The sequence below is a fragment of the Anolis sagrei genome, chromosome 1 (genome assembly GCF_037176765.1).
Source record: "Anolis sagrei isolate rAnoSag1 chromosome 1, rAnoSag1.mat, whole genome shotgun sequence".
NCBI lineage: Eukaryota > Metazoa > Chordata > Lepidosauria > Squamata > Dactyloidae > Anolis > Anolis sagrei.
In genome coordinates, this window is record NC_090021.1 from 126011087 (window position 1) to 126034965 (window position 23879).

The window sequence follows — 23879 nt, forward strand, 5'->3', positions numbered from 1 at the left end:
TAATCCCACAAATGAACATTACATTTTTATTTATATAGATTTACCATATTTATATCTCGCCTTTCTGACCCCGGAGGGGACTCAAGACAGCCTTACAACAGGCAGCAGCAATTTGATGCCATATGCACATATATCAAATATACAATTAGAATTAAAACCAAACAATTAAAACCAAAATTATTTAAATCAACAATTAAAATCATGCCAACCAAAACAGTACAGAAAAGTCCATTTTGTAAAACGGATGCTCTTCATTTTAATTGATAGGCATTACATTCTGGTCCTCCTATTGCATATCTATCTATTTATCTATATAGAACTTTTAAGAAGATATTTAATATGAAATTATGTGTGTTGCCTGTCTTTTGTGGTACTTTTATTTTTGAGAAGTTATTTTTACTCAAAAGAATTAATGGTGTTTCTTTGATTTTTTTTCCAGCCTTTATAACCTGGCATCACTGGAACTGAGAGAGAATCTGTTGACATACTTACCTGAGTAAGTGGTGGTTATTTTTACATTTGCGGTGTGAATTACTGTCTTTCTCTACTTCCATTGTGTTCACTGCTGTAATTTACAATGAGTGATTCTGTGCAAGATCGTGCCACTGGAATGTAATGCTTTCATTAGCGGCTCTGAAACATCATTTTTAATAGGCTGCCTTTGGTGTCGTATGCTGAAAAACAACAGTGTTGTTACTGTTTTTCCAGGTCAGTAGCCCAGCTGCAGAGACTAGAAGAGCTGGATCTAGGGAACAATGATCTCTATAATTTGGTAAGCTTTTTCCCCCTCCCACACTTTTATAATAAAGCATCAGATGTATTACCTTTTTAATGTGCACATTTCCAAATCCTCAGCCATGATGTTTGGGAAAAGAAAGCATGTCTTAGACTGGATGAATTGTACTTTTTGTGCTTAGATTATTTCCTGGCAGGTTATAGAGCTGTCTGCTAATTGAATGCCCAAGGGTCAAGCTACACATTTGATTAAGTATGCAATATGCAGCTCCCTCCATGTTTCTTCATTATTCAGAAATAAACTCAGAAGTCTGATCCAGGTTGAGACTGGTACACATAGGGAATTGATAGATTTAAGCTTTCTCTGCTGGCTTCCTTGCTGTATCTGTGCTAGCAGTTAGAAGCAGCGTGTGTGTTTACGAGCTTTACAAAATCCAAATCTGAATGAGGTGATTAAAAACAACCCATGTCTACTGGAAGATACTGCCTGTCTGATTACCGGCATGAAACCTGAGTGGGGGCTGTAGAAACCTCTTTGTGTCTCCATCTTGCTTGCAGGTATGCAGCACCTGTTGATTAATGCTTAATCCTGGATGAGAAGACTTTGCCCTTTGGGCCATGCAGCTTTGGAGCATGGATTATGTGCCTCTGCTCTGTAGCTGCCATTTTTTCCTGTTTTGTCTTGTAACACAAAAGCCTAATCTATGACATTGTAATTATTCCAATCCATATTTCAACAACCAAAAGTGCCTTCCCCGAGTCCTACCTTTGAAGGCTTGCTGCTGTGATAGGACCCTGCAGGGGTCTCAGCAGCTACTGATCTCATTGTGTCCCTGGGCATTTTTTTTCTCTGGTGTGTCTGTGAGGGGTGCCTTCCCTGCATTCAACGACATGGACTCCTGCAAACCATCAGAGATAGGTCGGAGATTGGAATCAGTGGAGAGCATGGATGAGCTCCCTTTGTCAGCTCCAGCTCCCCATGCGGGAACATGAGAGAAGCCTCCCACAAGGATGGTAAAACATCAAAACATCTGGGTGTCCCCTGGGCAATGTCCTTGCAGATGGCCAATTCTCTCACATCAACAGCAACTTGCAGTTTATCAAGTCTCTCCTGACACGATAGTATTTTTGAGAGCAGCATCTGAAGATGTTAAAACTACTTCTCCATAGTTTCTTTTCTTGATAAAGGATGTCAAAAATCAGTTCTAAAACATTTACAGCAACGATGTATATCATGTCTATTATCGAAGGCTTTCACGGCCGGAATCACTGTGACGTTGTGTGGTTTCTGGGCTGTATGACTGTGTCCTAGCAGCATTTTCTCCTGGCGATTCGTGTGCATCAGATCCTCTGAAGATGCCAGCCACAGATGCAGGCTTAACATCAGGAAAAAAATGCTGCTAGACAACAGCCATATGGCCCATAAACCACACACCACCTCAGTATATTCTGTCTTTCCATCAAAATTTACCTTCCCAAGATCCATCCACACAGCCATATAATCCAGAATATCAAGGGAGATCAAAACACAACATGGCTAAAATGGCACTATCTAGAAGAATCCTGCACCTTGTGCGACTGTAGAGCAAACCTCTCTGCATCTGTATGCTTGCTCACAATACCCTGCCTCATGCACAGAGGAAGAAATGTTTTAAAGCTACAGACAACGCAGTCACTGTTGCCCATTTTTGTCTAAAACTATTTAGCTGCTTGCGATCCCTTTATCTTATCAGTTTTAAAGTTACTTATTTATGCAATGCTTTAGACACAAAATAAATAAATAAAAAGGCAGATAATCCACAATATCTGCTTTGAATTGGTTTATTTGAGTCCACACAGTCATATAACCCAGTTTAATGTGAATTTTATACAGCTGTGTGGAAGGGAACTCAGTTAAACCAGTTATAAATTCAGCAGACTATTTTTCTGTCTCTTTTGACCGCGTGGAAGCAACCACAAAAATGCTAGAAATTTAACGGAAAAAAAGAAGTAGCATTAACTTTAAGAGCATTTTACGTTCTGAAAAACTGGTGTTGATATATAGGGCCAATTTAGAAGGCAGGTTACTGCTTCTGGAAGCTTCTAGGGGTCTTTTCACTCTTCACAATTGTAAGATTTTAACAATTGTGAATTGATCCTATGGTTCCTGGGAATGGTAGTTCAAGGAGAGTGGAGAAGGTTAGCATTCTCAGCATTCTACACTGCCATATAATTCGGATTATCAAAGCAGACAGTCCACATTATTTGCTTTGAACTGGATTATATAAGTCTACACTGCCATATAATCCAGTTCAAAGTAGGTAATCTAGATTTTATGTGGCAGTGTAGAAGGGGCCTCAGCCTGAGAATGTCTCTGGGTCTGTGATCAAACTAAAAATTCCAAGAGTCTGTCAGATGGAGCAAAGCTTGCTAAGATTGAATGATAGTGCTATAATTGTGTAGCAGAAAGCATCTGAGGAGAGGAAGTTCCCCTTTTTGGTTAGACAGTCAACATAGTTGAGATGCATGTAGTGCTTTGCGCCTTGGATTATGACTCTGGAAACCAGGATTTGATTCCCTGCTTAGTCACAAATACCTGCTGGGTGACCTTGGATTAATCATATACTCTCAGCTCCAGGAAACCTCATGAGAGGATCATCTTAAGGTTGCCATAAGCTGAAAATGGCTTGAAGTAAACAACAACAACAGCAACAGGTTGGGGACCATAAAATAGGTTTCAGGGCCACATTATGATCTCGGGTCACACTTTACCCAGCCTTGTATTAATATAAGGCATGAAACCACGTGATATATATATATATATATATATATATATATATATATATATATAAATACCAAAACTTCAAAAGAAAATAAATCAAGCTGCTCTTTTTAAAAACTTGGCTATTGAAAGTCAGCATAGAAAAGAATGAAAACCAGCATAGGCTGTCATTTAATAACCATAATATGTGCGTAGAAGGCAGGCTGTGGTGACTAAAAATATTCTGAGGTTAAATTCCTAATAATAGCAATTCATGCTATACTTTGGTTTTCAAAGCTCTCTCAGTATAAAAACAGAATGAGAATGTGCCGATCTCTTGCAGTATGGAGTTATTTTGTGTTCCTGTTAGGTTTTTGTGTATTGCTATTCATTTGCCCTTTACACTTTGACTTTTTGCTGTTTTTAAACAAATCATTTAATTTGATGAAAAGATTAGATCGGTAACTACATGCATGTGCCCTTCAACATCAACCTCTGCTACAAAGTTTGGAGAAACTAGAATAATGGCAGGGACTAGGTTAACTTTTTATTCATATAGCGGAATTGTTGCACTTTAGTCATAATTTCCAACAGATCCCATCAAAAGAACTGAAACTCCCCATTATGTTATGCTTTTTACTAATTCGCTTACTCTGTCCACAGCTCTTGTGGTTTTGGGGCTTGACTATAAGCAGTATGTGAATTGGCTTTAATTTTCCTTGAAGCTTCAAAATGTCTTGAAGGAACCCAGAATTTCCTACTGTAAATATATATGAGTGCTCACATGCACTCACCCTCCTGTTGGAAATAGCAACCTTCTTCAAGACTCCACTAGCTATTTGTTATGTATATAATTCAGATTTCTTGCTGTATTGCATATGTGTGTATTGGTTTGCAGTTTTCCTTGGGATTTTTGTTGTAGGAGGGACTGCAGACCATGCAGTCAGGTCTGGGCTTGTTCAGGACTCAGACTCCATTTTAGAAACCTTCCCTTTTTTAGGGTGCCCTGGTGGCGCTGCAAGTTAAACCAATGAGCTGCTGAACTTGCTGATTAAAAGATTGGCGGTTTGAGTCCAGGAAGTGGAGTGAGCTCCCGCTGTTAGCCCCAGCTTCTGCCAACCTAGCATGTGTGTAGATCAATAGGTACCGCATCTGTGGGGAGATAATGGTGCTCCGTGCAGTCATGCTGACCACATGACCTTGGAGGTGTCTATGGACAATGCCAGCTCTTCGGCTAAGAAATTGAGATAAGCACCAGAGTCGGACAGGGCTAGACTTAATGTCAGGGGAAATCTTTGGCATTACTTTAAAAAACACTTCTGACACTCTGATGTTTTTATATATGTGTTTTGTGCATTGACATATCTTTGTCCCAAATGGTTCAAAGAAATATCTAGTTTAAATTCCTCTTTTTCACAGGATGGTGAAACCGCTGTGAGTCGCCTACAGGCTGAGAACAGCGGTATACAAATAAAGTAAATAAGTAAATAAATAAATAAATAAATATCTAGGTATGTCAGTTTAAAAACTGAGAAACCTGATTGCCTTGTGTGAATGCCATTTCCCAGAATCTCCCACACATCCAGAGTCCATGTTTTGAAGACTTTTAAAAATAAATAAATAAATGATTTGTCTTATATACACACAAAAAGTTCTTGTAATGAAGGTGGGAGGAAAGAGCTGATAGACGCACAGAAGACAACATATCCTGGGAAATGAATGAAATACAGTTGCTATGAAATCTGCAATAGATTTCCTAAGGCAACCAACAAGAGGCACATTATGAGTATTCAGTCATATAATTATTGTGATTTGTATGATCATTTGACATAGAAGGTATTATTTAGTTGATTGACTGGAAGTTATCAACATGAGAGATTCAAGTACAATTCCTTCTAAAAGCTGTCAGAGATGCATGTGTTTTTGCTTTCAAATGTTTGCGGAAATAATTGCAAAACTGTCTCCTTGAAATTATGAAGATAGTTAGAGCTGGAACAAAAGTCCATGCAATTTGGATTTCTCCGTTACAGTTTGAAGTCAGTGTTTCTCATTGCCTGATCAGCATTTATGTCAGGGAATGGGGAAAATACATGCCCAATGCTTTCTGTGGCCCCTAGGGCCAGCTGTTTTCTTCTGAAATGTCTCAGTGTGCCCCCTAATTTGCCACAATTGCTTACCCCAGATTTTTGTTTTTTAAAAATTGCTCAATCAGAATTAATAGCACAAGATGGATAGAAATTATCCTTCGTAAAAGTATGTTGCACTGCACAGTTAAACCAGTAGTTCTCAATCTTCCTAATGCCACAACCCCTTAATACAGTTCCTCATGTTGTGGTGACCCCCAACCATAAAATTATTTTCATTGCTACTTTATAACTAATGTTGCTAGTCTTGTGAATCATAAAGTAAGTATCTGATATGAATTATGTATTTTCATTCACTGGACCAAATTTGGCACAAATACCTGATACGCCCAAATTTGAATACTGGTGAGGTGGGGGGGGGGGTGGGTGGGTGGGTTGAGTTTGTTATTTGGGAGTTGTAGTTGCTGGGATTTATAGCTCACCTACAATCAAAGAGTGTTCTGAACCCCACCAATGACAGAATTGGGCCAAACTTCCCACACAGAACTCCTATGACCAACAGAAAATATTGGAAGGGTTTGGTGGGCATTGACCTTGAGTTTTTGAGTTGTAGTTAACTTACATGCAGAGAGTACTATGGATTCAAAACAATGATGGATCTGGACCAAACTTGGCACAAATGCTCAACATGTCCAAATGTGAACACTGGTAGAGCTGAGGGGGGGGGGGGGGATAGACCTTGACATTTGGGAGTTGTAGTTGCTAGGATTTATAGTTCACCTACAATTAAAGAGTATTCTTAACCCCACCAACAATGGAATTGGGCCAAACGTCCCACACAGAACCCCCATGATGAACAGAAAATACTGGAGGGATTTGGGATGAATTGCCAGTGATTTAGGGGAGGTGTAGTTCACCTACATCCGGAGATCGCTGTGAACCCAAACGACTCTGCCAAGGGGCTTCCTAAGACCATCAGAAATAAGTGTTTCTGATGGTCTTTGGTGACCCCTCTGAAGCCCCTTTGCGACCCCCAGGTTGAGAAACACTGGGTTAAACCCTTGTTCTGACAGGACTGCTGACTGAAAGGTAGGCAGTTTGAATCTGGGGAGTGAGGTAAGCTCTTGTCTGTCAGCTGCAGCTTCCCATGTGGGGATATGAGAGAAGACTCTCACAGGATGGTGAAACATCTGGATGTCCACTGGGCAATGTCCTTGCAGACGGCCAACTCTCTCACACCAGAAGCGGCTTGCAGTTTCTCAAGTCGTTCCTGACACACACACACACACAAAACAAGACAGAGGTACTCCTGGTTAGTCGTAAGGCCGAACAGGGTATAGGGTTACAGCCTGTGTTGGATGGGGTCGCACTCCCCCTGAAGATGCAGGTTCGCAGTTTGGGTGTGATCCTGGACTCATCGCTGAGCCTGGAACCCCAGGTTTCGGCGGTGACCAGGGGAGCATTCGCACAATTAAAACTCGTGCGCCAACTGCGCCCGTACCTTGGGAAGTCTGACTTGGCCACGGTAGTCCACGCTCTGGTTACATCCCGTTTAGACTACTGCAACGCCCTCTACGTGGGGTTGCCTTTGAAGACGGCTCGGAAGCTCCAATTAGTCCAACGTTCGGCAGCCATGATACTAACAGGAGCGGAGCGCAGGGAGCATACAACTCCTCTGCTGCACCAGCTCCACTGGCTGCCGATTTGCTACCGGCCTCAATTCAAAGTGCTGGCGTTGGCCTTTAAAGCCCTAAACGGTTCTGGCCCAACCTACCTATCCGAACGTATCTCGGCCTATCAGCCCACCAGGACCCTAAGATCTTCTGGGGAGGCCCTGCTCTCTATCCCGCCTGCTTCACAGGTGCGGCTGGCGGGGATGAGAGACAGGGCCTTTTCTGTGGTGGCCCCTCGGCTATGGAACGCCCTTCCCATGGAGGTAAGATCAGCCCCCTCGCTGATGGTGTTCCGAAGAAGATTAAAAACCTGGATGTTCGAACAGGCATTTGGTTAATCGGTGCAATGAATGTGATGATTACAGGAATGGTAATATGGACGACGAAACTGGATCACGATTTTAGTCATGAGATGCATTGGGTTGTTATTGTTGTGTCAAGATTGTGTATTATGCTTTTATGGTTTTAAATTGTATATTGTTGACTGTTGTACCTTTGTTGTAAACCGCGTTGAGTCGCCTGTTAGGCTGAGAAACTGCGGTATACAAGTAAAGTAAATAAAAGTAAATAAATAAATAAAACCCAAGTAAAACAATTAAACTAACTTGTTTTACCTTAGATGACATAGGGTACATCTGTCTAATATGGTTCGTTACAACTTTAAGTGACATATCTCCGTCTTGTGGGATCCTGGGTTTGATGAGATTTGCTACAGCTTTCTGTCCCACAAAGTGGAAACCCAAGAGTTTCATAGGATAGAGCTGTGGCTGTTAAAGTGTGATTAAACTAACACAACATCTTTGGTTGCAGTTGCACAAGGAAGAAAAGAGTTAATAGAACTGGAACTTTCTCTAGAGTCCCTCATTGTGTATGTATGGATACAGGAATGGGGGTCATCAGAGGTTGGCCTTGGAAAGAAGTTGAGTCATGTCAAACTTTACTGCTCCCTCTCCTTTGAAATTCTGAACTCAGTGTGCCAGGTCTTCTATTTGTCTGTTGACTTAGGTGACCCCATGAATTCAATAGGGGTTTCTTAGGCAAAGAATACTCAGAGGTGGCTTTGCCAGGTCCTTCCTCCAAAATACAACCAGCATCACCTGATGTTTGGGTTGGCCTTCCTTGCAAGCTTTTACCAAGGCTGACCCTGCTCAGCTTCCAAGATCAAACAGGATTTCTTACCTTTAAGGTATTAGGGATAGATAAACAACATGGTTTGAGGCTGATGAAACACTGTGAGGAACTCGGATTACCTGATTAATCACATACTGAGTAGTCAACAATTTGAAGGATATGGGGATTTTCTGCTTATTTTTATTTACACAAATCCCTTGCTGTAGGACTGAACACAAACCGAATGCTCAACTGAATCAGCTATCTTAAGATTTTAAGCTGCTACAAAGTTTTGTTTTTATTCCTTCGCATACTTTAATTTGTGCTCTATATTGTGATGCTAACCAAAATATTTTTTTCTCTTGCATACTTTAGCCAGAAACTATAGGAGCACTTTATAATCTTAAAGACCTTTGGCTGGATGGAAACCAGCTGGCCGAATTACCTCAGGTAAATGGTAATTTCCAGTGTTTTTAATTAAAGTAATCTGCTTTAAGCACTTGCTATAGTGAATGATTGAAGTGAGAAAATACCTCACTTTTAGAAGAACACTATGTTCTTTATAAGGCAATATACCGTATATACTCGAGTACAAGCCAACCCAAATATAAGCCGAGGCACCTTATTTTACCATAAAAAACTGAGAAAACTTATTAACTTGAGTATAAGTCATGGGTGGGAAATGCAGCAGCTACTGGTAAGTTTCAAAATAAAAATAGATACCAATAAAATTACATTAGTTGAGGCATCAGTAGGTTCAATGTCTAAATGAATATTTACATAGAATTGTAATATAAGATAATACTGTCCAACTCTGATTAAACCATTATTCTAACCTTCTTCAATGTAAATGTGTTTATGTATCCTTCCAAGAATAATAAAGAGAGTAACATAATGGAAATGTAATCATAACAGTAATAATAGAGTAAAATCATAAATGTAATAATAATAATAATAATAATAATAATAATAATAATAATAATAATAAATAGAGTAAAATAATAAAAGTAACAATAATAGAGTAAAATAATGTAATAATAGAGTAATATAATAAATGCACTATTAGCAATAATAAATAGAGTAGAATAATAAATGTAATCATAACAATAATAAAGTAATAAATGTATTATTAGTAATAAATAGAGTAGAATAATGTAATAATAATAAATACTGTAATATAGTAAATGTAATAAAATAATAAGAGTAAAATAATGTAAATATAATAATAATAAATACAGTAAAATAATAAATGTAACAACAGCAACAGAGTAAAATGATAAATAACTTTGACTCAAGTAAAAGCCGAGGGGGGCTTTTTTAGACAAAAAAAAGGGACTGAAAAGCTTGGCTATATTCAAGTATATATGGTATTTTACCTTCAACCCCTCAGTATTATTTTATATTCATGTGAGTTGAATGTGAGTTTGGAAGCTGAAGAACAGGGAAAGTGATGCGATTCCAATTTAACTTACTAATAAGTGTATATAACGTATATTTTAAAATGGCTAAAAGTACCATATACACTTATCTATAAACTGACTTGTATATATTGAGGGCAGGTTTTGGGGACAAAATAGGGATTTTAATCAGTTGACAAAAGGGAAAGCCTCAGAGCCGCTGTAAAGGGCCATCCACTCCTTGCTGCCACATTTCCCCCACCCAAGCCTAGAGGGAGCCCACAGCATAAAGTTAGAAGGGGTCTGTGTTTCTTTTTGGTTCTCCCAGGTTCCCCCAGGATTGCAGTCAAAAGCAATCCCTAAAACCTCTAGTCAAAAGCAGTGTCGTGACTTGAGTGTGGAAAAGAGGATGGTTCCTTTTAAAATATGAGTTAAGGTTACATCAACCTAGGTTTTTAGGGTTATGTTGTCAAAGGGTTTCATGGCCAGAATCACTGGGCTGCTGTGAGTTTTTTGGGATATATGGCAATTTTTCAGACGTATTAGCGACATCTATCCCAGGCATCCTCAGAAGTTATGAGGTTGGTTTTTGGGATTGGTTTTTTCTCTATATAATGTCTAGGCTTATATATGAATATATAGGGTAAAGGAAACAGAACAAAAGGCAAATAAATGCAAATAAGAATAAAACCATCAATAATAGCATGCTTCTTTCAGATTAGCAGTCCACCTCACAGTAGAGGCCATTTCACATGGCAAAAGAATTCACATAAAAGCAGAACCAGCTGGAAAGAACAAGCAGGTTGGTGGAGAGGAGGTAGATGACGTAGGTTTGCAGCGAAGGCTATTGAGTCTCAAAAGATGGCGAAAGTCTACAGAGTATGGCTTTATAGATAATGCATTTCCATGAGATAGCTGTACTGGCTCCCAAATCATTTCCAGACTAAAGTCAAGAAACTGCTTTTGACCAGAGGTTTTTTGGACAACCTTTCACAGAAGTTCCTGAGTGTAGTGGCCACTCAGACCATCAGGTTCTGTCTCCTTAAAGACTCTTTAATAACCAATAAGAACAACTATTATTATATATTATATATTATGTAATTATTATTATTATTTGTGGAACTTGTGCCACAAATACCATCTGCCTGTGACAATAAACTAGAGGGATCACAAGCCTGAAAAAGTTACACAAAATGAACACGTCAAATTTCTCTGGGACTACCGAATTCAGACTGAGAGAGTTTTGGAGCACAATACTCCTGACCTCACGAATGTGTTAAAAAACAAAGTATGGATCATTGATGTTGCAATCCCAGGCGCCAGCAAGATTGATGAGCAGCAACTGGAAAAGCTGACGCGATACGAAGATTTGAAGTTCGAACTGCAAAGACTTTGGCACAAGCCATTAAAGGTGGTCCCAGTGGTGATTGGCACACTGGGTGCAGTGCCTAAAGATCTTGGCTTGTACTTAAAAACAATCAGTGCTGACAAAATTACCATCTGTCAGCTGCAAAAGGCTACCCTACTTGGATCTGTATGCATTTTTTGCCGATACATCACACAGTCCTATATACTTGGGAAGTGTCCAATGTGTGATCAAATACAAAATCCAACATAGTGGTCTTGTTTGCTGTGTACTAATCTTATGTATCAAATAATAATAATAATAATAATAATAATAATAATAATAATGGCTCTGGCATAAACCAGTACAGGTGGTCCCAGTGGTCATCGGAACACTGGATGCCGTGCCAAAAGATCTCAGCCAACATTTGGAAACAATAAACATTGACAAAATCATGATCTGTCAACTGCAAAAGGCCACCTTACTTGGATTTGCGCACATCATTCGAAAATACATCACACAGTCCTAAACGCTTGGGAAGTGTTCGACTTGTGATTTTGTGATACGAAATCCAGCATATGTATCTTGTTTGCTGTGACACACAGTAAAATAATAATAATAATAATAATAATAATAATAATAATAATAATAATAATAATAAATATAAATGTGCTTTAATTAACAGATAAGATTTGTTATCATTAGTAGAAAATTTGGCTTTAGGGATTGAATGCTAGAACCAGGTTGGTGTGGTGGTTTGAACCTTGGACTGGGATTCCAGAAGACAAAAGTTCATATCCCTACTCAACTGATGAAATCAAATCTCACACTCTCAGCCTAAAAATAAGGTGATGCAAATCTCTTCTAAACAAACCTTACCCTGTAATCCTTATGATAGGGTCACCATAAATTGGGTCAACATGAGGCTAGACAAGAATCTGAATGAAAGCACCGTGACTTCAAGGAAAGTCTTGTCATCCACAGAGTGACATGGACAGGTCTAATTGTCTTGGGAAATTTTGGTAATTCCACTCAGGCTGGGTTTTGAAGGCAGATGCAAGCATTCATTTTGACATAGCATTAAAACCGTCTATATAGTCCTTCTGATTTTGTTTCCAGTCCTGTTCAGTCTAAGTCTTTACAACTTCTATTTGTACAGATTATCAAAGATAGAGATTTGACGAGGAACCGTGGTTCCGTAGATGGTTTTGCTGTAGTGGTTTCTTTTACTGTAAATTGTCCAGGGCACTGTATGAAAGCTTGTTTTCTTCAGCCTCAAGCACTTAACTGTGTGAAGGTGCATTTCATATTTTTGTGAAGTGCAGCTCTACACAAGTTATTTGGAAACTGAAAAGTGGATGAGACATATTAAGACAGCATGTCTACTTTCCATCATTTTTTTAGCTGTGTTGATTCAGCAATGTTGAGTGTTTTGATGACTGAAGGGCTGATTATGACAGACTGTGTGTAGGTGTGAGTTTATGGTGAGAGTGTACTTGTGTGTGAACAGTGTTAAAAATAAATCGGGTTAATTTTACAATCAGCATCTTGATCTTCTGCTAACTATAATCCAGAGTTAAATATAATTTGAGTGTGCAGTGGTAATACTTCATATATAATTTAACAAGATTAAAATGTTGCTTCATTAGAAACCTCTTGCTATACAAGAAATGCAAGATACAAAATTTCCGTGTATTATTCCTGAAGCATGATTCCGCAAGAACTCATTTGCTTAGGTCACTTTTGAAACAGGGAAGTTGTCTTCATTTGCCTGGCCATTTAGCCCTTTAGCCCTTTGACCTTGATTTTGCATCTAGGATTGGGTGTTGCTTTTGCTGAACAAATGGGTTGCACTCAGGACTCTGAAAGGAAACCGGCTTTTGAACTGTTAGGACATGCTGGGCATTGCACACACAGTCTTTACTTGCGGTGACTCACTTGTGATATCATCAGGAAATGGTTGTTGTCTGTCATAGAGAAATGGGAGTCCTTTGCTCTTAGATGTTGTAATAGGACAGTTGTCAGATCTTTGGCTGTTGCATGTTGAGACTTGACTTCGATTTGTGCTCTGTAGGAAATAGGAAGCCTGAAAAACCTGTTGTGTCTGGATATCTCTGAAAACAAACTGGAAAGACTACCAGAAGAGATAAGTGGTCTGACATCTTTAACTGACTTACTCATCTCTCAAAATCTTCTTGAGGTGCTACCAGATGGTATAGGTAAGTGAAAAGTTACAGGGAAAAATGAAAACACTTGCTTGTGTGTTTATGTGTCTATTACGAATGCCTTCAATCCAATCAAATAAGAAGTTGATGTATAATGGAAACTTCTCAGTTTGCCATATGTATTCAATTTATTCTCAGGATTGGGTTGCTGTGAGTTTTCAGGGATATGGCCATGTTCCAGAAGCATTCTCTCCTGATGTTTTGCCCACATCTATGGCAGGCATCCTCAGAGGGTGTGAGGTATGTTGGAAATTAAGGAAGTGAGGTTTATATACATTAGAAAAGAATGCTTCTGGAACATGGCCATACACCTGGAAAATTTATTTATTTATTTATTTATTTATTTATGACATTTATGTGCTCACGGCAACCCAGTGATTCCAGCCATGAAAGCCTTCGTCAACACATTCTCAGGGTTTCTTTTGGTGCTAGAGCTAATTGACACTGCGTTTGCATGTGATGATGGTTTAGCATGATGAGGATGGGCTTGTGCAAATTTTGAGCTACTCCTGAAGTGCTTGTGACGAGCTTCTAAAATTTCTGCCCAAAGTTTAGCATATTGTCTGATCCATAAAATATAATGTATTTTACTAAAACCACCCAGATTCCCACAATTTGGAATCGGTTTACTTCAGATATATTGTTAAATTTCAGCTAATCAAAATTAGAAACTGGTTCATTCTGACCATGACAGAAAAGAAAGTGCATGAACTCACGAGTCATATAGACTCGAGATCTATACATCTGAATTAGGTTATTGTGAAAACAGAGCTTTAAAAAGCTGCTACATACTGTTTTTTTTATTCCTTCCTGCTACATAATGTATAGTTAGTACATTCTACTTATCTAAGTTGTCATTATGTTGTGCATTTCTAAGCCTGACCACATTGATGTGGGCCCTTCCTAGGCATGCGATCTTATGCTACATTACAGACTGGGTGAGAGAGGTATTGGCATTGCAGTTTTTTTTTTCTAATGTATTGTTATGCTCAAGTTCTGAGTAGCCACTTCTCATTCTGCAGCTTTCTCGGGAGAGTGATTTTTGGCTGCTGCTTACGTAATGTGCTGGTTCGTAGATGTCCCACCTCCCATTGAAGAGGCTGAATATATAAAAAGTAAAGAAGACTATAAACTTAAAAAAACAAACCCAAACCTCATGTTATAATTCTACCCTGTATGGTAGCATTCAGTTTCTCTGCTTCAGCTGGCCATATGTACTCTAACCAGAAATTTTCACAACATTCTTCCAAACCGATGTTTTCATTTAGTCTTGTTGGTGATTGGATATATTGGAGAGAGCTGCAACAAAATGTAAACCAGAGTGCGGGATAGTTAGTCACAATGAAATATTTCCACTGCCTATTTGGCTAAATTCCCTGCTTGGGAAAAGGAGACTTGTAATGATTTAAAACTGTATATAGTCTTACATAAAAGTCTTAGAATCATAGAGTTGGACGATACCATAAGGTCCATCCAGTCCAACTCTTTGCCATGCAGGAGTACACAATTAAAGCACTCCCAACAGATGGCCATCCAGCCTCTGCTTGAAAACATTCAGAGACGGAGACTCCACCACACTTCAAGACAGCATATGCCACTATAGAACAGCTCTTACTGTCAGGAAGCTCTTCCAGATATTCAGGTGGAATCTCTTTTACTGCAATTTGACTCCATTGCTCTGTGTCCTAGTCTCCAGAGCAGCAGAAAACTATCTTTGCCCCTTCTCAGTCTGATACCAAGATACCAACCTTCCTGAGCTGCTCATTATAAGGCTTGGATTCCAGGCCTTTGGTCATTTTGTTCGTCCTCCTCTGGACACATTCTAGCATGTGAATATCTTTTATTGTGCTCAGATCTAGTCAAAGTATTACAGTTGAGGTCTAACCAAAGCAGAATAGAGTGAGGCAGTGATATCCCTCCATCTCAACACTATACTCCTATTGAAATCGCATTGGCTTTTTTAGCTGCTGGACATCAACTTCTTCCTTGTTTCAACCTTGGTATCGACTCTGGTTTGGCTGGTGGCGTTTATTTATTGTTGACAAATGTTCAGCTTGTGATCTACTAAGACTCCTAAATCCTTTCCACACGTACTGTTTTCAAGCCAAATGCCACCCTTCTATATCCGCGTTTCATTTTTTTCTGCCTAAGTGTACATTTTCCTTGTTGGAAGTTAATTTCCTTACATAGTTTTTTCAAATTGCCATATATTTTAGTCATTTTTCTAAAAGAAAATATTGAGTCTCCAAAACTGCATTCTGAGTACAATATGCCTGACAATTTCTTATGTGTCTGCATGTTACTTCGAGTTGCCTGTTAACTTAATGGCAACCTCATGAATGCATAGAAATGTTTTAGGCAGGAAACACTTAAGAGATGGTTTTCCCCAGTTCCTTTCTCTGAAATATATCCTGCAGCATTCCCCATCCAAGTACTAACCAGGATTGACCCTGTTTAATTTCCAAGTTCAGATTGTATGTTGGTGAGTTTCAAAAACCTGACAAGAGTTTTTCAAGCTAATCTTAGTAGTTTTGAAATGCATAGTATTGATGCTAGTGAAGTTGTTTGATCTTCACAATACATAACTGATACCAGTGCTTCTATGACTCTTAGTTTTAAAATTATATTTAGTCTGAAATGTTCTCTTCTTTAGGAAAATTAAAAAAGCTGTCTATCTTGAAAGTAGACCAGAACCGGCTTGTTCAGTTAACAGAAGCAATAGGGGACTGTGAAAGCCTTACAGAATTAGTTCTCACAGAAAATCAGCTGCTGGTAAGTTCCATAGTCGGCAGTCATTATGTCTCTTTTGCCTCGTCCTGACTCATTTTGACTACATAATCTTAATTTTCCTACTTATGACTACAATACCGAAACAAAAGAAAGCTGAATTACTACCCTTCAATATACATTCCTGTACATGATATTGTATGCTGTGTAGGTTATGGCCTAGGGAAAATACTGGCTTCAGTGTGTGCGTGTGCGTGCATATATAGGTGTGTGAGTGTGTTTACAAGACAGGACACTGTTGTTTCTCTTCAACTTAACAAATAATTCATAGAAAATATCTGCCAACATACATTGTTTAAACATTGTTAGAAGTTGTGTTCCACTGCTTTCTTACGAACTAGCTGGCTGTAAATAGTGTGTAAGAGAAAAAAATAGTGTGTAAGAGAAAAAAATAGTTTTTCTCATATCAGGAGCGACTTGAGAAACTGCAGGTTGCTTTTGGTGTGAGAGAATTGGCCGTCTTCAAGGACGTTGCCCAGGGGACATCCGGATGTTTTGATGTTTTGCCTTCCTTGTGGGAGACTTCTCTTATGTCCCCTCATGGGAAACTGAAGCTGACAGAGGGAGCTCATCCGCACTCTCCCTGGATTTGAACCTCCGACCTGTCAGTCTTCGGTCCTGCCCGCACAAGAGTTTAACCCACTGCAACACCGGGGCTCCTATAACAATAGCTGCTAGTACAGTACTTTAAATTAGCTGGACCTTGGAAGGTTACATGTTGCAAATAAGAAAGGCATGTTTAACAATATCCTCTCGAATTTGGGGATTGCTAATTTAGCAAGAGTCCTTCTCAGCCGGATGCAGTGATTCTGATGCAGTGATTCTCAACCTGTGGGTCCCCAGATGTTTTTGGCCTACAACACCCAGAAATCCCAGCCAGTTTACCAGCTGTTAGGATTTATGGGAGTTGAAGGCCAAAACATCTGGGGATCCACAGGTTGAGAACCACTGCTCTTGCCTCTGATCAAACAAATTCCAGGATTCCCCGGGATGCACTCATGGCACTTAAAATGGAATCATTGTGCTATAGTTGTGTAGTGGGAAAGGTTACCAGAAAACACTGGAAAGGCAGTATTTCTCAGTTGTTATGGATGTTGGTAAATGTACAGATTCCCGGTCATTCATTCTGTTGAGACTACAGATCCATGGCATTTAGCATTAAAGGTTTTTGTTTTTTTTTTACTCAGAATTCCCCCTAACTTATTAGAAAAATGTTTGGAGCAATTCTGCTACTCTTTCCATACCAGAACATATCCTCAGGAGACATGGCAGGGTATATGTGTGTTTGTATGTATGTGTAGACAATTTGAGGAATGCAGATGGCTTACTTACTTAGGCGATCCCTCGTTGGACGAGTAAGATGGTCTTCCATCATGGGTTTCCTTGTGGGTCCGCATGTGGCTGTGGAGCCCTATTCTTGCTCTGCATCTTCTTCCGCAGTGAGGGCATTGGTTTCCAGGTGGAAGGCGGTCCCGGTCGGGGTTGGCTTGACGCGCCTTCCTCCTGGCACGTTTCTCTCTTTCACCCTCCACTCGTGCCTCCTCGAATTCTGCAGCACTGCTGGTCACAGCTGACCTCCAGCTGGAGCGCTCAAGGGCCAGGGCCTCCCAGTTCTCAGTGCCTATGCCAGAGTTTTTAAGGTTGGCTTTGAGCCCATCTTTAAATCTCTTTTCCTGTCCACCAACATTCCGTTTTCCGTTCTTGAGTTCGGAGTAGAGCAACTGCTTTGGGAGACGGTGGTCAGGCATCCGGACAACGTGGCCTGCCCAGCGGAGTTGATGTTGGAGGACCATTGCTTCAATGCTGGTGGTCTTTGCTTCCTCCAGCATGCTGACGTTTGTCCGCTTGTCTTCCCAGGAGATTTGCAGGATTTTCCGGAGGCAGCGCTGATGGAATCGTTCCAGGAGCTGCATGTGACGTCTGTAGACAGTCCACGTCTCACAGGCATATAGCAGGGTTGGGAGGACAATAGCTTTATAGACAAGCACCTTGGTCTCCCTACGGATGTCCCGGTCCTCAAACACTCTCTGCTTCATTCTGGAAAATGCTGCACTGGCAGAGCTCAGGCGGTGTTGTATTTCGGCGTCGATGTTGACTTTGGTGGAGAGGTGGCTGCCAAGGTAGCGGAAATGGTTGACATTTTCTAATGTTACGCCATTAAGCTGTATCTCTGGCATTGGAGAGGAGACAGCTGGTGACTGCTGGAACAGCACTTTGGTTTTCTCGATGTTCAGTGACAGGCCAAGCTTTGTGTATGCTTCTGCAAAGGTGTTGAGAGTGGCTTGTAGATCTTTTTCTGTATGCGCACAGACGACCTTGTCATCAGCATACTGGAGTTCTATAACAGATGTTCTATAATGCAGATGGCTGCAAAGCAGAGGAAGAAGTAAAAAAAAAATTATTCCCTGAGCTTCAAGTATCTTTCTGATGAAAAGAAACTGGTGAAAGTGACCAATAGCATTATCAGATCCTTTTTTTCATAGCAAAATTGTGAACTCACTGCCTACTCAGATTGTAGTCACAGAACCTGGAGTATGACTTTTCTGCTGATATAACCAGGGAACTTATTGGATCAGATTTTCGGGAGTAGTAGTCCAAAAAAGTAAGGATATGTGTCATTGTCTTTAGTTCTACCTTAGGATGTCTTTTTCAACTGCAATCCAGTGTTATCTTGAACCTCCCATTCATTTGCTTTGCAGGGTTGTTGTTGTTTTTTTTAAAAAAAAGATCTAGTGGCAACAAAAATGATGACTGACATTATTTTGTTTGAATCTGAAACAGACTTTACCGAAGAGCACTGGAAAGTTAAAAAAACTAAACATACTGAACGTTGACAGAAACAAATTGGTGTCTTTACCAAAAGAGGTAAGCATTATCTATTTGTCTTTATTTGTGGTAAGGACTTGGAATGATATGGTAAGGTTGTCCTGGTTTTTTTTGTAGCTAGGACAGAAGGAGTTTGTGAGACAAATTACTGTGTTCTGGCTAGGAAATAACTGGTGTGGGATTGAAGGAGAACTATGGGAATCAGCATGCTGAATTATAGCAACATAGAACTGAAATTGGTGCTTACAATATCTTGTTGAATGTGTAGCGGCTAATTTCTGTGTGGAAGTTTAACTCAAGTGATTACCAATTTTATTTCTCAGGCCTGCCTATCCCAGATCCAAAACGTCAGCTCTTCTTCTGCCAATATCTTCTCATACTGCACTGGAATATTTCTAACTTGAAAGCTAGTTTTTTGACCAGAGCAGCGTTTCGGAACAATAACAGCAAATATATGTGTCGAACTCCAGCTACACACCTTTGAAAATTTCAAGCATGGGACTATATTATGAATATTACTCATTAGCTAGTTAGCTTTTTATGGCTAAAATTACCATGCAAAAGTTCATCCCAAGGTCATAACTTCGAAAATTGCATTGGATGGAATTGTAGTGAATTATTTCAACATTGCTGTCTTTTGTGCTATATAAAACGGCATCAACTGCATATGTGTTTCTTACTCCAGTGAGAGTTGATACTCCGACAAATTATATCATCATAATTACATGTTGAAAGTTGAAGGGCAAGTTCTGCACAACTGCATAGTACCCAAGTAGAAGCTCATCCTCAAAATCTTCCCAGGAGTCTAGTCCTGTGACTAGTGCAAATGTGATGAAAGTATCACCTTGGGAATGGAATCCTATCCCTCAGCTGTGGTTGATTTTGTCACAGCATTGTGTATCTTGCACATCCCCTTTGCCTCCTATACACTTGGAGTTTCAGTTTTGGAAATCAGATGTGCATTCTGTCCTTTAAATTGCTAGTGTTTGTCTGCAACTCCAATCGTCAAGGCTAAGGTCTATTGTATCGTGGCGTAGCTTTTGTAGTTCACGGGTCTAGAGGGGAAGCAACTTCAGTCTCTTACAGTAGAGATGGAGGCCATAGATTGCCACAACAAGTAGTGGTGGTTATAATAGTGTAATCAGGTAGGATACAAATGTCCCCTTCCCTAAATGGAGGGCTATTTCCCAAATGAATTTTTATTCTATGTTAGAAAAATGGAGACGAGGTGATCTTGCTTTATCATACATTTCTGCTGAGCTTTCTGAGGCCCCTTCCACACAGCTAAATAAAATCCCACATTTTCTGATTTGACCTGGAATATATTGCAGTGTGGACTCCAATAAACCAGTTCAATGCAGATATTGTGTGATTTTCAGCCTTGTTGTTCTGGGTTATATGGCTGTGTGGAAAGGCCCTGAGAGTTGTTCCAGCATACTAAAGAAGTGTGCAGGAGGAGCACAGAAGATTGTGGTGATGGTTGGGTGGATGAATTTATAGAAATACCTATGGATTGCAACCCTTTATTCTTGTAAGTAAGTCCACAATTTTTGAAAAAGCAACAGTGGATTACTCTGCTTGAAGCATTGGGGAGAGGAGTGAGATTTTAGCAGATGGGCTTCTGGTGGTGGGTTTTTTCGGTTGCCAAAGTAGTAGCTGTTTGATTGCTAACATTTGCTTTAAGCAAAATATGAAGATGTGCTATAAATAATAAAAGCCACACATGGTACCAAAGTAAAAAAAATGACAAGAAGTAGCTTAATTTACTTCATTCAAAGGCCAAACAAGTGTTTAGGAATGGAACCAGAATGGTGGGGAGTCAGCTGGTTGACAGACCTCAGTTATCAGTGCTCAAGCAGATGAATGCCATAGCATTAGTTATTGCTTATATTGGCCACTGTTTACTTCTCAAGTTAGGAGATTTGCTGCTGCAATTGGTAACAGAAACCCACACTTTGAAAGGGTATTTGTGAATGGAGGTGGAAGAGAGACCTTTGATACTCTGGATGTTTTATACTTCAGTCCCAGGAGCCCTGGCTAGCATTGCCATGAATAAGAGACTATAGAAGTTGTAGTCTAAGACCAAAGGTGGAGCAGAGGTTCTTTACTCTTGCTTTCAGATTTTCAAGCTAGAGAAGATCTAATGAAACATTTACTTTCCTGCTCAAAAGGTGACTTTTGGTACTCTCTCCCCAGCACTCAGTCCCTAGATCAGGACAGAGGCAGTGAGTGTACTGACCAGGGTTGCCTCCAAGTTGGTGTGGAGGATCTTGTGCCCAGTCCCAAAGGGGTAAACCTTGGTCTAAGTACACATTTTTACATAGGTCTATATTTTACACCTATATTAGAATTGTCCACATTGGCATGACAGTAGCTGTCCAGGATTTTAAACTGGGTTCCCTGACACCCAACACTATCTGGAAAGTCTAGGGATTGAACCTGGGGGTGTCTGAATGCAAAGTAGGTGCTTTTCCATTGGATATTTTGGTCACGTTGATGATTTTAGGTATCTGGGCAATGGGGGTATGTATGCTGACCCTGTGTATAGTTTGGGGTCAGGGTTATGCCCAAAAATATGGACTTCAGTGTGCTCCGTGGATAAGTACAAAGTCATCCTGTGAAAAAGAGAAAGCATTAGTGCCACCTCAGTGGACCAGCCTTCTCTGGCCACTGCCAATTATATCTCCTCAGGCAGGAATTCCAAAAGAATTTTCACATTTTCAACCAGATAAAGGAATGCTTTCTTTTGGATAAAAGTTAAGGTATAGTATTAATTATTATATTTAAAAAAGCAATTATCTCCTTCCTCTGAGGAGGGAGGCAAAAAGTAAGCTCTGAGTCCACCCTAGGAGAACCTTTTGTTCGTTTGTTTGTTTAATTTATATTTAATTTAATTTAAGTTCCCTAAGACCAGGACCCAGAACTTCTAAAAACAATAACTTTTTAAAAACAATCCTAAAAGAAGCACTGCCCCCCTCTCCTCTTTCAGAGCTTCTTTTGAGTGGAATCCTTAAGGAGCTCGCCATCACCATCCTATTCCCAACAAGGCAGTGGTGTCACTCACGTTGGTGTCACTCCCATTTATCTCCTCCTATACCACAATCAGAGTCCTGCACCTTCCCTTCTGGGCTGCTGAGAGCAGGTAGTTTAAGAAACAAGAAAGTGCCCAGACTGCCTCCTATCTCATTCATTGCTGTCGTCCCCTCATTGACTGGTGAGGCCTCACGTTTCTTTCCAGTTCAAGATCAAGTTCAAGTGCAAGATGAGTATGCTGTTTATGTTCTCCTGTGACGACCCAGTAGTTTTCCATGTAGCAAAGTGCAGAGCAGCAACGAAGAAGCAGGTTATTGTGATGTAGTGCCTTAGCCAGGTCTTGTTTCTTTTCAGGAGTGCCATATTCAATCCACTTCATGTACTCCTTTTGGTTGAAGGTTGGTCACAGAGGGTCTATGTCCCAAATGCCCACGTCAGCTCATATCCAGCTACATTTGTGCACTAGTTGCATCTTTAAAACATTTGCGCGCATACACATATTCTGTCCCTGCATTCTCTTAAATATTTTTTATTAAGTTCATAAGTGGCTGTTCCAAAGCTTGAAATCTCATCTACCAATGGTAAACGGAGCGTCTGGTGTTACATAAACCAGCTATTCAGGTTGCTTTGCAGCTAATCATAGGCATCAGTGCCACCTACAGAAATATGACAAAATGAACTGCCAAGTGTAATAATGAGAACCTGAGCTGCGCAGTGTTGGGATGGAACCCTGATGAAGTTCTGACAGGTGAGATCAAAGGAGGTGGATTTTGGTTGCTTTAATAGCGAACTGTTTCGTACAGAGGGAATTAGGGGGTGGATTTCAGCAGGCAGCCTTATACAAGCAGTGGGTTTGATGACATCAGGGTTGGATTCTTTGATTCTTACCTGCTTGAAAGATACATAGACACGAAAGGATTATTTGTATGGACACCTATATTCAGTCCTCAGGTTTCATCACTCTGTTCAGTGTCTGATGTGGGAGAAGCTTTTTCTGCATGGTATTGTCTGAGGGGATGAACACAGATAGAACAGTCTCGGCACTTGATCCAAGCTATTATGTATTTGCAAGCCATGTCCTAACATTGCATTGGTTGAATTGGAAATGCATCTATTTATATTCAGTCTTAATTGTTGTAATCCATAATATTACTCCTTTTACTTTAGGAGATAATGGTTGTTTTCTTAACCAAGTGCAAAAGCAGTCTAATGAAAGGATATGTTTATATGGTGGCAAATGTATTAACTATATCTTTAACTGATAGCATACCACCATTTTTTTAAGTATGAGTTAAATTTCTGGATATTGGACAGTTTATATCAGTGGTTTCCAAACTTTTTTTTTTTTTTTTTTTGCCAGGGACCACTTGACCAGGGACCACTCTCCAACATTAGTACCAAAAGGGTTACGAATCAGTTTTTGGTCAACTTTAGATTCAGTTTCATTATTTGGAGTGCTGATTCAGAAAATTGCATTGAATAGACCACATCAGCTCTAGTTTCTGATACAGAACATATGCTATCCAGTAGTCGCCATCTGCTTGCCCACAGAAAACCATATTTAATAAACTAAAGTTGATATGATAGTAGTAATCTTTTGTGGGTAGTCAGCCTCTCCCTCCCGACATCCCCGTTGCCTCGGCACTATAAGAGAGTTTTTGCGAGACCAGTTGCTCTCGTTGACATGTGGTTTTGAGGCAACAGTGTAGTAATGGCGAGGCTGTAGACCATATTTTTGTTCTTGAGGACCATTGGTGGTCCACGGACCACAGGTTGGGAACCACTGGTTTATATAGAGAGAGGTCAAGTGAAGTATTCAGGTTTTTGACATAAATCCTTGGGGTTTTCAAAACACGTGCACTGTTTAGTATTCTTTATAGCATCACCCTTTTCTTTGTTGCTTTTTGTTACTTTATAATTTAGC

The 23879-nt window shown here is 39.9% G+C and overlaps 1 protein-coding gene across 6 annotated transcripts in view; it reads left to right on the top strand.

Moving 5' to 3' along the window:
* The window catches only part of LRRC1 (leucine rich repeat containing 1), a 126713-nt gene that overhangs the window by 64000 nt on the left and 38834 nt on the right, over positions 1-23879 (top strand). For all 6 annotated transcript variants that reach the window (XM_060788221.2, XM_060788202.2, XM_060788215.2 and 3 more), the window contains exons 5-10: positions 440-496; positions 709-772; positions 8718-8792; positions 13159-13303; positions 15963-16081; positions 18878-18961. In XM_060788221.2, the coding sequence (XP_060644204.2) occupies positions 440-496; positions 709-772; positions 8718-8792; positions 13159-13303; positions 15963-16081; positions 18878-18961 (544 nt within the window). The remainder of the gene's footprint in view (positions 1-439; positions 497-708; positions 773-8717; positions 8793-13158; positions 13304-15962; positions 16082-18877; positions 18962-23879) is intronic.